The sequence below is a fragment of the Rhinolophus sinicus genome, linkage group LG12, assembly GCF_036562045.2.
Source record: "Rhinolophus sinicus isolate RSC01 linkage group LG12, ASM3656204v1, whole genome shotgun sequence".
Classification (NCBI taxonomy): Eukaryota; Metazoa; Chordata; class Mammalia; order Chiroptera; family Rhinolophidae; genus Rhinolophus; species Rhinolophus sinicus.
The window spans coordinates 56,118,249-56,130,693 of NC_133761.1; the positions used below are offsets into that span (position 1 = coordinate 56,118,249).

Consider the following 12,445-nt stretch of genomic DNA (forward strand, 5'->3'; position numbering starts at 1 on the left):
CTCCACACATTGAATGTTACCATTTGTCACCTGCATGCCTGAGCAGGCAGCTCTGCCACGTGAGACAGACAAGGGACGCCTAGCACCCTGGCAGCTGTTTCCTGTGGCTGCTTCCTGGCCTGTCTTCTTTTGTCACTTGGCTATTGGTCTGACGGGACCCGTCTACCTGTCTTCACCTGATACCGCCTTTAGACAGGTGGTCTGGTTAAGATTTGCATCCCTCAGGTGGGCCTTTGTCTACAAATACTCACACTGAACCAGTAGCAGAGGTGGGATTCCCTTCCAGGTCTGTGCTCTGCCGTCTGCTCATCTCACCTGACCAAAGATGATTTTTCGCAGGGAAAGGGAGCAGGAGCTGGTGACACATATCATCATGGGCCCAGTCCCAGACCCCAAGGGGGAGGCATTTTGCTCACACAGGTAAGAACCTGTTCATGCAGGGTTCTGGTTCCCAAAATGTGTGGCAAGGCCTACCTGCAGAAAGAACTAGGTTAAAAATATACATCAGACCTCCTGCATTAGAATGTTAGGCATGAGGCCAAGGATGGCATTTTTTTTTTTTAACTCCCACTGACTCTTCCACAAAAAGACAGTTTGAGACCCACTCATGCAGAGATGGCCCGATATTGCTTTACAAGGAGAAAGAGAGCATGGTTTCCTCCAGTGTTAAACAGAGCTCCTGGGAGATCATTAATTCTTAGCATGAGAGAATGTCAGTGTTGTCATTTTACAAGGAAGAAACTAAAGCCTCTAGAGTTTAAGTGACTTCCACAAGTCCCATGGCAAATAAATGGGGATCATGGCCCACATTCTGACTGGCAGTGCCGTGCTCTTTCTGTTACGTGGTGGCACACGACCCAGGCTGCATTCCAGAACCACCCGGGGAACTTTTAGAAGTAATAGTGCCTGGAACTTTCTCCAAGAGATTCAATTTTAGTTGTTCTGGGCAGTGGGAGCTCAAACATAGGTTTGTCTAAAAGCGCACAAGGGAATTTCAATTACTCCTGCTGCCTGCACTTTTTGTCTCAGTTTCCCTCATTGTCTGGTTGGGGATAAAGGTCGCCTATTGCACAGGTGAGCTGTCCCTGCCTTTGCCCCAGCTTGCAATGTCTCCACACTTAACCCTTCTGTGCCCAGTTCCTTGCAGAGTGCAGCAGGGAAATAAAATTAATTCATTCAGCAACCATTATGTTTAAGTACTTACTAAAATATTTTGAGGCCCATACACCTGCCCAGGATTGCTGTAAAAGATGAATAATTTGGTGTGAAGAAGTTTCTTTGAGCTTCCTGAGGGAAAAGGTGCAATGTGAGTTTAAGTATTGTTATTACATTTTAAATTTTTAATTAAAAGATTCAACTTGACTCAGGAGCTAAAGCTGGCAGCAAAGATGGCAAGTAGCTCCTTTATTTATTGAAAGTGTGGGGTGCAGGCATTTTTCAAAAGCAGGAAATTCATACTCATTTTTTATAGTTACTCCTATATGAAGGTGAGTTGTCTCCCAGCTCTAGAGACTTCACCAAAACACATGGGCGCTTTAAAAATGTTTTATTTAGAATCCCTTTCTTCTTGTGTGCATTTTCTATCATCTAAAATTTCTTTCTTTTTGCCTTAGACATGGGTTATCAGAAACAGCAGTCCGCGCCCACTAGGGCAAGTATTTGCATGTCTTCCCCCAAGATATTTACTCTCTTCTCATTTTCCATCTTCTAAGATGGGAGGGAGGAGAGGGATGCCCCTCCCTGTCTCCAGAACCACAGTCATTTCTTATTTACGCTTCTTGTAACAGAAATCACTGCTTCCCTCCTTTCTCTCCCTTGTGGCTTCAGTGTGAGTTTGTTTTTTGTTCTTAAACAGATTAACTTAAATGTGGTCATGACTTGAAAGGAAACACGAAAATCCAGGGGAAATAAGGTCAGGTCAGATGGGGCCAGAGGCAGCAAAGATAAGTGACAGAAATGATCAGTTATCATTGTGGCAAGGTGACAGCTAGGCCGCCACAGACAAGGGTTCGCAAGCCCCCTCTGTATGTGCAGAGGGAAAATCCAAATCATAGCAGCTTTTGCCAGCTGCCTCATGTCATCTCCCATGTCACGTGAGCGCTGAGATTTCACCCTTTCTGGGCAGGGGCCATGGAGGTAGGGAGCTGCTTGAAGTCACAGAACCGGTAGGCAAATGCAAAAAGACAGCATCACCGCGTGTACAGATCCGTATCAGGTCATGTAGAAAGGCCAAACTATGACGGTTAGCAACCTCAAACACCACGCCGATCGTGCCAATTCCCCAGAAAGCATTTGTTCACAAGCTCGCAATGGAAACTACCCAAAATTACGTTGGCTGCTTATGAAAAATGCAGGGCCACCCCATGGGTGTCCTTCCAAACCCATTGCAGATGAAATGCACCTTCCTTCATGCCAGTCTTGAGCGGTTCGGGGCTGGCGTCGCTCCCAGTCAGCGTCGTGAGAGTCCCGTTACTCATGCACAGGTACTCCCACCCCACGCTGGGCCTGTGGGTGCACGAGGCCTTGGGTGCATAGCTGCCTCCCAGCCCACACAGATTAGATTCGGTTCTTTATTAGAGTCATCTGACACAGCTACTAAGGGGTTGCTGTGCTTGGAAAATCTGAGCCAGCCTCTGCATTTGGACTGCTCTCTCCAATCCAGTCAGTCGCCTTGCCTATCCATCAAGCAGTAGTTCTCAACGTTTGACTTCATGGGACTTGCCTGAGCGGCATGTTAGAAATGCACATTTCCAGGCCTACTCTTAGAGGTCTGTATGTACCAGGAATCGGAATTTAGCAGGCACCGCTGGGAGAGCCTCCTGCTGGCAGGTCTTAGAGCACACCTTGAGATACTTGCCATAGTCACTCGACAAGTAAAATATCAACATGGAGGGTGGACCCTCGGTAAGTCATCAGCCCACGAGAATGGCATTTGAACTGCCCTCTTTTATTTTTCTTGTGAGCTCAGCTCTGGTAACCTCATGCTTTCTGTCACTTCCTTATTGTCCAAAGTGAGAGCTACTTTCCAAAAGGCAGAAAGAGACCTCAAAATACCTTTCAAGATAAAATACTTAAAACTCTGTTTATCAAGAGCAAAGCAAGAAATCAGATAGATTTGTCTTCTAGGGCAAAACTCTCTGAACAAAACCCAGTTTCTCCAACAACCTGTGTATCTACATAAAAGGCCAAATTGCCTTCAGAGAATTTTCTGGAAAATAATCAAGGTTTTATGCTGTTGGAAATTTAAATGCCACCCCAATACGTTTGGCCATGTATTTCCCCAAATGCTGAGAATCACTCTCTACTTGCCAGGCCCAGAGGCCCTCAGTTGAGTTGAAAAAGATCACTTGGATTAATTTTGTTGTTGTTATTATTATTGTTTTAATCTTTTTAAAATTCATAAAATATAACCCGTACATAGAAAAGTACACAAAACCACACAGTCCAGTGAATTATCACAAAGCAAACACCACTTTCCAGGTAATGATTTAGAGCATTGCTGGCACCCCAGAAGCCTCCTCCCTTCCTCTCAGGGGTAACCCCTTCCCTGAGGTTCACTTCCCATGGTAATTGCTTAGCCCAGAAGTATGTATTCCTAAACATGGTACTATTTTAAGTTTAATTTACCTTTGCCTTATTTTTGAGTTTATGGACATGGGATTATGGAGTATTATTTTATGTTGGATGTCTTCAACTTTATGTTTGTGAAATTCGTGCATATTATTGCATGTAGCTGTAGTTTGTCATATAGTGTTCTAGTACCTGAATAAACCATAATTTGAACATTTTGATGTTAATGGGAATTTAGGTTTTTTTCCAATTGGGGTTTTTAGAAATAGTGCTACTCTGAACATGCACAAATGTGCCTTTTGGTGAACATAGATATGCCATTCCGTTGGATCTATACCTAAGCGTGGAATTGCTGTGTTATAGGATGTGCCTGTATTCAGCACTAATAGCCATGAACTTGCAGTTGTCCTCTCCCAGTGGAGCTGTATGGACAGCGTCCCTTTCTCCCAGCGGCAATGTGTGACAATGCACGTGGAGTATTGACAGCCAGAGAAGCTCACCTGAGGCTTGGTGTCCAGAATTTTTATTGGGGCTTGGTCCTGTAGAGATGGTTGACTACTTGCGTGGCTGACCTTGGTCTCCCATCCCTCCAAAAATGGAGCTGATACTGCATGGACCAAGCCCCACCCCCCAGCCTATATCACATTGTCAGCGTACCGTAGACTGTCTGGTGTGGCCCAAAGGCTCCAGATAAACAAAGATCAACACTCATCTCAGTAGAATACTCCTAGGGCTTAGAGGTGAGGGCCAAGGCCAAACCTCTCTTTGGACAGGGTTAATCCTTTGCTGTACCCTTTAGGATATAAATCAGATGGTGTCATGGTCCGTGCCTGGAAAGCTCCATAGCTTCTCATTACACTAAAATAAAACCCAAATCCCTAATCTACAACGCTCTACACTATCTGGACTTTCCATCTCCCTCTTGCTCACGATATTCCAACACACCAGTCTTCTTTTGTGTCTTTAAGGACACTCAGCTTTCCTCCTGGCCTTTGCACAAGCTGTTCCTCTGCCTGGAATTCTCTTCTCCACATTCACTCGCATTGAGTCCTTCCTTGTTATTAGGTCTCAGCTTAGTGACTGCCATTTCCTCAAAGGCGCTCTTTCCTGTTTACCCAAGTTAGAGGAGTCCCTGCCTCCGTCCCTATCACATGAGTCCGTCTTTGTCACGTTTTGTGTTCGTCATAGCAGTGATCAGATCCTGTTATTTTCTAGCTCATGTATTTGCCAGCAGTCTCCCACCCTGCAAGTGACAGCAGAGTAAGAATCTTGACTTACTCTGACTTTTTCCCTACTCTCTGGACCGTACTAGGCCTACAGTAAGTGTTCAGTTCACTGAATGAATGGAAGAATGGATGGATGAATAAATAAGCTCTACAAATGGTGACTTGAACAAAATCCATTCTTTATAGCAAGACGTTCAGAGCATAGATTAATACGCTAATATGAATTGTGAGTCTCTGAGTGTGTATCATGTACTCATGTTCCTGGGAACACTGTTTGGGGAAGACTGATGTCAAACGTTGACATTTTTAAGGAATCCGAATCATTTTCACATATAAGTAACATTTTAAAGAAAAGCAAATCTAACACATGGCGCATATTCTTTAAAATTTCTTTTCCTAATTCTTGATAAATTATGAAGAGGAAAACTATATATGTAGTTTAATTTTATTTTGTATATACACACACAAATTTCCCATGCGTATGCTGCAACACACACACACACACACACACACACACACAGCAAATGACTGGGGAAAGAACATGGAATAATATACACCAAAATATTAACAGTAGACATTTCTGAGGCATGGCAATGTGGACATCATTGAATTTTTGTGTACTATACTTCATAATGGTTACTTTTTGTTTTTATAAGTACTTCTTTTGTAATCTAAAAAAATCCTACAAATTTTTAATATAAATATACAAGTAAGTTTTAAAAAAAGAAGTTCTTTTCTTATTCCTGCTCCTTCCTTTAGGACTCTGCTCTCTGCTCACTAATCGGATGAATTAATTTGTAGTTAGATATAAATGTGTAATACTGCCTTAGGGCTTTTTACCCCCCCTTTTATTTATTCATTATACAAAATCTCCATTTTTACAGGATACAAAAATAATGACAGTCTTAGGCTGGTGAAAAGTGATTTCTGGAATGGAAGCCTTTGATATTCTTAGTTACACTACCAAAGTGCCCATTTATGTCCTATCTACATAAGTTTTGATTGTCGATCTGATTCTACATGACAGAATCGGATCTTGTTACCAAAAGACCTTTTTTTTCATGGTCTTTTGGTAACAATATTTTTGAAGTGGTTCTTAAAAATTCTTCCAGTCTACCAGATGCATTTGTGCCATAGAAAATTGTGTTGTTTCTATTTTAAATTTTAGAATTGATGAAGATTACACAATTGTTTTCAGATACTAAAGATCCTGGTTTCTCTCTGTCCATAGAAATAGTTACTACCACTGCTGTAGTTACTACCACTTCTGTAGTTACTACCACTGCTGACATCTTCCTACTTTGCACTCATTCAAAGGGGGAATTAGGTGCCAGACAAGTGGTTAAAAAGATTGGAAAGCTTCTGGATGATCTTTTCTCTTGTCAAGGTTTAGTTTTAGGCTCTGTGAGAGCTGGTCTATTTCAGTTCTGTCCTTATACCTAGGTCTCTCTTCCTTGGTGAAGTTGAAACTCCAACTTCTGAGTTCCCAGTGGATGGGTGGTTCCACACACGTAAACTGGTCCTGTGTCACTCCCTACGGTGACCCTTCTTTGACTCGAGTACATAATTACTGGGATTTGGGAGGCTGTGCCTTCCCTTTGAACCTTATGTCATATGCTCTGCAGTCGTCCCCAACTCCTATTTATGGAAACTTGGAGTTCTAATGAGCAGTTCAAAGCATTCTGTATTATAGACCGCTATGCAGAAAAACCATCCTTGGAAACAGGCTTGGATGCTGTCTTGGTCCATGTGTCCCCAGTGTCCAAATGGACACTTCTGTCCATTGAATTTACTACCTATAGCTGGCCACCTCCTGAGTATACTGGTTAATTCTTGCATCAGTTTTAAATCAATCATGAAAATGGTTGTTTATTCATATAAATTACTGCCATAGGATCTATTCACAGCCAAGCTTTCACAGATGGATGATTTGATAAATGTGTTTTTATTTGCTGTGAATAATTTCTGCATAGTGATATTGAAAAAAATTTACATTTTCCATTAAGAAGAGGGCAGCAGTGGTGTGCAGAGTTGTCAGTTATCTTGTGACTCTAGTCAGAAGTATTCTGGGTTTGATTTGGGAGAACTCAGGTATTCTAGTAGGAAAACTATTCGTTGACCATGAACAGTTAGAAAACCCCTTTCAACAGCCTGAAACACCAACATGAAAGGTAAAACTGAAACCAGAACACAGTTCTCCAGCCAAGACTCTCTGCTGAAATCCATCGGCAAAAGGAGCAGTGATGATGGTTCCCGCAGGGGAGGCGCACCTGCCAGAGCTGCCCCGAAAGACTGTTAATCGGCCTCTTGGCGGGGGGCGTGTGCTCAGAGTTTCTTGGGCAGAGGTCCACATGGCTCCCCTCACCATTTCTTCTTTGCCAGGTGTGTGCAAAGGTCTGGAGGCCTGGAGGGAACATCAGAGGAAGAGGTGACACAGACCTTGCTCTCAGGCTAATGGTATTATCGTACTGAGGGCTGAGATAAGGCAGAGCTGGGCTCGCCAGCATTTGTCTTCTGATGGCCCATAGGAGACACCTCATGGCCACCACACCTTGGCTCCCAGCTGCCAGGGCGCTCCTCTGCCAGGGATGTCCTCTTTTGCCTGAGGCGTTCCCATCACGAACACTCCGTTTTCTAGAGTTTGTTGTCAGATTCCCCATTGTCCCGGTAAACCCAGCCCCAACCCCATTTCAAAGCTCCTAGGATGTGCTCTTTTTAAAGCTACCCGAGTTCCCAGCCACCAGAGCCAGCCACTGCTCTTTCCCCACTCTCCCCCCTGCATCGGTGTCCCCAGGGCTCAGTGCCACAGAGCTGACAGTTCAAAGCCCAGAGGAACTTGATGGTCGAGCTTCCTGTTAATACTAATTGAACCCTATCGTGGATTCCATAGGCTCTGGGGAGTGGCTGAGAAACCCACAATCTCTTAGAGCATTGAGAAATTTCTGGAGGAAGTTTCTATGATTGTCAAAGTGCTATTGTTGGATTTTTGCCTTGTTTCCAAAAATTAAGAAGCCACAGACTTGGTCCATAACACACCTGTGAGTCAGGGCCTGTCTGACTCGAAAAGTAGAAATAAATAGCTCAAGCGTATGAGCCCATAGCCATGGAAAATCAGAGACCTTACACAGAGATGTGCCCATAAGGGATGGAGAGAGACCCATGGTGACCAGTGTGACTTGGATGGGATTAGTTGGGCAGTGTTTAGGGTGGGAGGAGGTGGAGGGAGCAGGTCTCAACTTGGCAGCACAGAATGGAGAGGCCTGTATGGTACAATGGCTGCAGAGAGAGTTAGAAGCGGATAGTTGTAATTGATTCATCTTGCTTTATCTTCGCAAACCTCCTCTAGCAGCCCCCTCCTCTCTCCCAGTCTGACGTCTTTTCCCATCCACGTCATTCTGCTCTTACTCCGTTTAGGTTGCTGGCCCTTTGCACGGTTGGCAGTGGTACTATGTGCAGCTCTCTCTACTATCTTTTTTTAAAACAGATCAGGTGGATGGGGATGCTAATAGCACGTGCAGCCACAGCTCAGCCTCCACTGCTGTTCTGCAAAGCATGTTTTTTTATCAGGCCCAAGCCCTCACCCCACAGGCAGCAACTTTGCGGGACCACCAGACAGACTGTACTGTCTACAAACAGCAAAGGGGGGAACCAGATAGACAGTTCGTGTGAATCCCCAACTCTTGTCTTTCGTCACTTATTTCCCAAGTCGTCCTTAAGCTCAACCTACAGTGTGAAGTGTCACAAGCAAGAAACAAAGTTCCATCTGTGACTCAGTCCTGAGCCACCTCTTCCTAGTTCTCTGTGTCGCAGGTTCTGCTGTTTGTCACTGGGACCTGACCCTAGTGAGAAACAAGAAGCCATTTATCAGATATCTGTGTAGGTCGAGGCCAGGCCTGAAAATCGGAGCTTTTTGTGAAGCCACACACCACAACCGTTCTAAATTCCAACAATAATGTGTCCTTTTTCCATGATTGCAGTTTGTCGCCTCCCTCAAATTGAAGATGCTGAGATTCACAACAAGACCTATAGACACGGAGATAAGCTGATCGTCACGTGTCAAGAGGGATTCAAGATCCGTTACCCCGACCTGTACAACTTGGTTTCGTTGTGTCGTGATGACGGAACGTGGGACAATCTGCCTATCTGTCAAGGTACGAGACGGAAGCTGTGGTTCTCGGACGTTCTCTCAGACTGGGTTGTAGAGCAGGTGCGTGTTTCTCTACTAGAATAAGAGAGGTGACAGAGAGGAACACAAAGCCGCCCACCCCACCCACGTGGCCCAGCGGGAGCCACTGTAATCACCACGCTCTGTTCTTAGGACCTTCACATCGTTCCCGAGTTTTCTCCAGCTCCACACACCCAGCTTCCAAGTATATGTGGGGACTACCTTATTCTTGAGCGTGTGGCACCTCTCCTTTAAGAAACCACAAGTATTTTAAGAATTAGGACACTTGTAACTGCGCTGTGAACACAGTGATAAACCAGTGCATATTTAGTGAAAACAACAGAGCATTTTATTTCACTAGTGCTGAGAATATATTTCGAGCCAATCTTACAGAGGCTATTTTCTCTTAATAATGGTCTCCCTTTTCATAACGCATGAGGAACAGAAAAATAATCAAATTCAAATTTCATCCAAACCACATGGTGAATATTTATCCTCTTGCATTTTTTTTTTTTTTAATTAGCCCGGGCCCATGTACAGGGCCCTGTTTGTGAAACTAAACCCTCGGGTTCATATTAATTCTAATTTTAGTTTTTGACATGTAACTTGGACCAAAGGACCAAGAAGCCAATGCATAATTTAAAATTCGAGAGAGAGGGAGAGCAATATTATTTGCACCAAAACACCAGCACATTCAAGTTGAGACGAATGTTAACTTTGTGCTTAGAAATCATAACTGGCAGACTCTGATATTACTTTTCATGCCCCATAGTTGGAAATAAATCATTTCCTTATGTGAGAGCTTATGTGAGTCATGGCCCCTTGAAGAAACAAAGGCTTCAGATTAGGGGGAGGGAGGCAGCCCGGACCATCCTGCATTTGTCTCCCGAAATTTCCTGTGGTATTTAGCGTGTTTTATATTACATTTTTTAAAGGAGACACGTGATTCATTTATACTTTCAGAGACTATCCATGAACTCAGCAGCTGGCTCTTAGGTTGGGCTATTTATTCAAATGAACTTTATTAACCACTAATTCGTTCCAGTCCTGCGGCCCTGAGTAATGGCCAAGAAAATTACCTCAGACTCCAGCCACTTCTTGCTTTCATATTTTCCACTTATCCTTTTGTTCTCCCACCCTTTCTATTTCCCTTTATGTCATTTAAATACAGTATGCTTCTTTAGGCACTCTTATTTGCCCCAGTGATTTTTTTTTTAAATACCCCCTGTGGTGGTATATCCATTTCGGGGTGTCATTGTCAGGCGTTCAGACAGAGGCTTTCCCCTTGCTCTGTGTGGCCTCTCTTGCCTCTGCCCTCCATCACTCCTTTACTCAAATCTCAGCCAAAATACAGCTTCTATAGTTCTGGAACAACAAAAGGGCTGCTCAGCTGCGCTTGAGAGGCGAGGCATGCTTTTTCAAACAGCTATACGAACCACAGCCCACCTTCCTTCCTCCTTTGTCCCCACAGAGGGGGTGCCCCGGTCTGTGCCCTGCTCTCCACCCCCTGTACCCCTTGGATGTTCTACCTTCCTTCTGCTGCCCCCCGGGGCACAGCATGAGCAGTGAGGAATCATGGTTGCCTGAGGCAGCCTGACACCTCTCAGCCCCCAGGAGAAATATAATTGGCCCTTAGAGTGACATTTCATTCTGTAACTTTTATTAGCACCTATAGATCCAGGAGCCAAAGCCTGAGGAGCCTTCTCTCTATTATCTAGAAGTGCAAATAGAAATCACATTGAACTATTGAGTTGAAGCCAGTTTTCTACTGTTATATTTAGAACAGGCTATCTCCCACCAAGAGTGAGGAGATATCTTTCCTTCTCTGATTAACTGCATGAGTTATTATCCCTTCCATCTCCTTTTGGGGAGGGGGAAAAGGGGCTGTTCCAAAGCCATTTTTTTTCCGTGGGAGCTTTGTGTTTTGGAGTCCGGCGTCCTGATGGTCTCCTGCTCGCTGTGGGTCAGAGTTAGTTTTTATTTAGGGTGAAACCAGTTTATCCAGGTGGGTAGCTTAAAACCATGTCTTCTCCGGAGGAGGTACAGACAGGGTCATTTGTGCCAACTCCTTGGAGCTATGCAGAGGTTCTAATACATTCACTTGTTCAAATGTTAATTTGCTTATCTTTTTTTCTCAGTTACTGTTTCTGTTTGTCCCTGATTCCCAACCTCCCCCGCACCCACATTTCACTTTTGCCATGAACATTGTCAGTTTTCAGCTCAGGCAGAAATAATCATTTAAAGCCATGGGGACAGCCTAAAAGGAGGGCTGAGCATCACGCATTTCGGATATGGTCCATCCTGCGTGTTGGGCAATTCTGGGCGCTGGTCTGCTGTGTCTCCAGGGTCAGCACTTGCACCCCAGCATGAGCGCCTCCCTAAATTCTGCACCTGAGGGGGCCTCCCTTGCCTCACCCTCGTCTCTCTCCGATGCACAGACCTCATACGGGTGCTATCCGAAGCAATTTGCTAAACACCAAGCTCTTCAAGTTTTAGTGTAAAACCATGTTTCCCCAAATATAAGACCTCGCCAGACCATCAGGTCTAATGCGTCTTTGGAGCAAAAATTAATATAAGACCCAGTATTATATTATATTCCCGGTATTATATCATATTATATTATATTGTATTGTATTATATTATATTATATTATATTATATTATATTATATTATATTATATTATATTATATTATTATTATATTATTATATTATATAAGACCCGGTCTTATACTATATTAAAATAAGATCGGGTCTTATATTAACTTTTGCTCCAAAAGACGCATTAGTGCTAACGGTCCAGCAAGGTCTTATTTTTGGGAGAAACACGGTATCTAACAATGTCAGTTCAGTCATCCGATGTCACTTGTCCTTGATAATTGGAAGGGAAACTGGGTATTTTTCATTATACATGATTTACTTCACACACAATCAGTTCCCCCCGGGGAGAGCGCCAGTTCTGCGAGGTCATTATACCCTCCAGTGAAATTGCTGAAGCCAGAAAGATGGTCCATCAGCACAGTGGCTGCCACACCAAACGGGATTCTGTGCCACTGGGAACATTTCCCTGTGCTGCACAGGCTTCCAGACCAAAGGCAGCTACTGTCTCACAGAAGGAAGAACATGGGCTCCAGGTCTCACTTCCACTCGGGGCGCACCCGGAATTCCGTGCACACACCGACTGCAGCAGGGGTTCTCAGAGCCTGGCCCCCACGCTTCCAGCGGCAGCGTCTCCACCACCTGGAACCTTTAGTGATGCACGTGCTTCGGCCCACGCACACCCACTGAACCGGAAGTCTCAGGGCCGGGCCCAGCAGTCTGTGTTCTAACAGGCCCACTCTGCGGGTCGTTCTCAAGTTTGAGAACCACTGCACCACAGGGCTCCTTACCTATTTCACATAAAACACGACTGGGTTTTCTAAAGTGTAATCTCATCATGTAGGCTGACATTGGTTCCATATTCTGTGATAGTGGAACCGAGTTTGCA

At 44.4% G+C, this 12,445-nt stretch overlaps 1 protein-coding gene across 7 annotated transcripts in view; it reads left to right on the top strand.

Moving 5' to 3' along the window:
* SUSD4 (sushi domain containing 4) overlaps positions 1 to 12,445 on the top strand; it is a 98,410-nt gene that overhangs the window by 58,519 nt on the left and 27,446 nt on the right. For all 7 annotated transcript variants that reach the window (XR_012490903.1, XR_012490902.1, XM_019756373.2 and 4 more), the window contains one exon: positions 8,774 to 8,947. Coding sequence is in view for 5 of the 7 variants with exons in the window: in XM_019756373.2 (XP_019611932.2) it covers positions 8,774 to 8,947 (174 nt within the window). In the remaining 2 variants the exon portion in view is untranslated. The remainder of the gene's footprint in view (positions 1 to 8,773; positions 8,948 to 12,445) is intronic.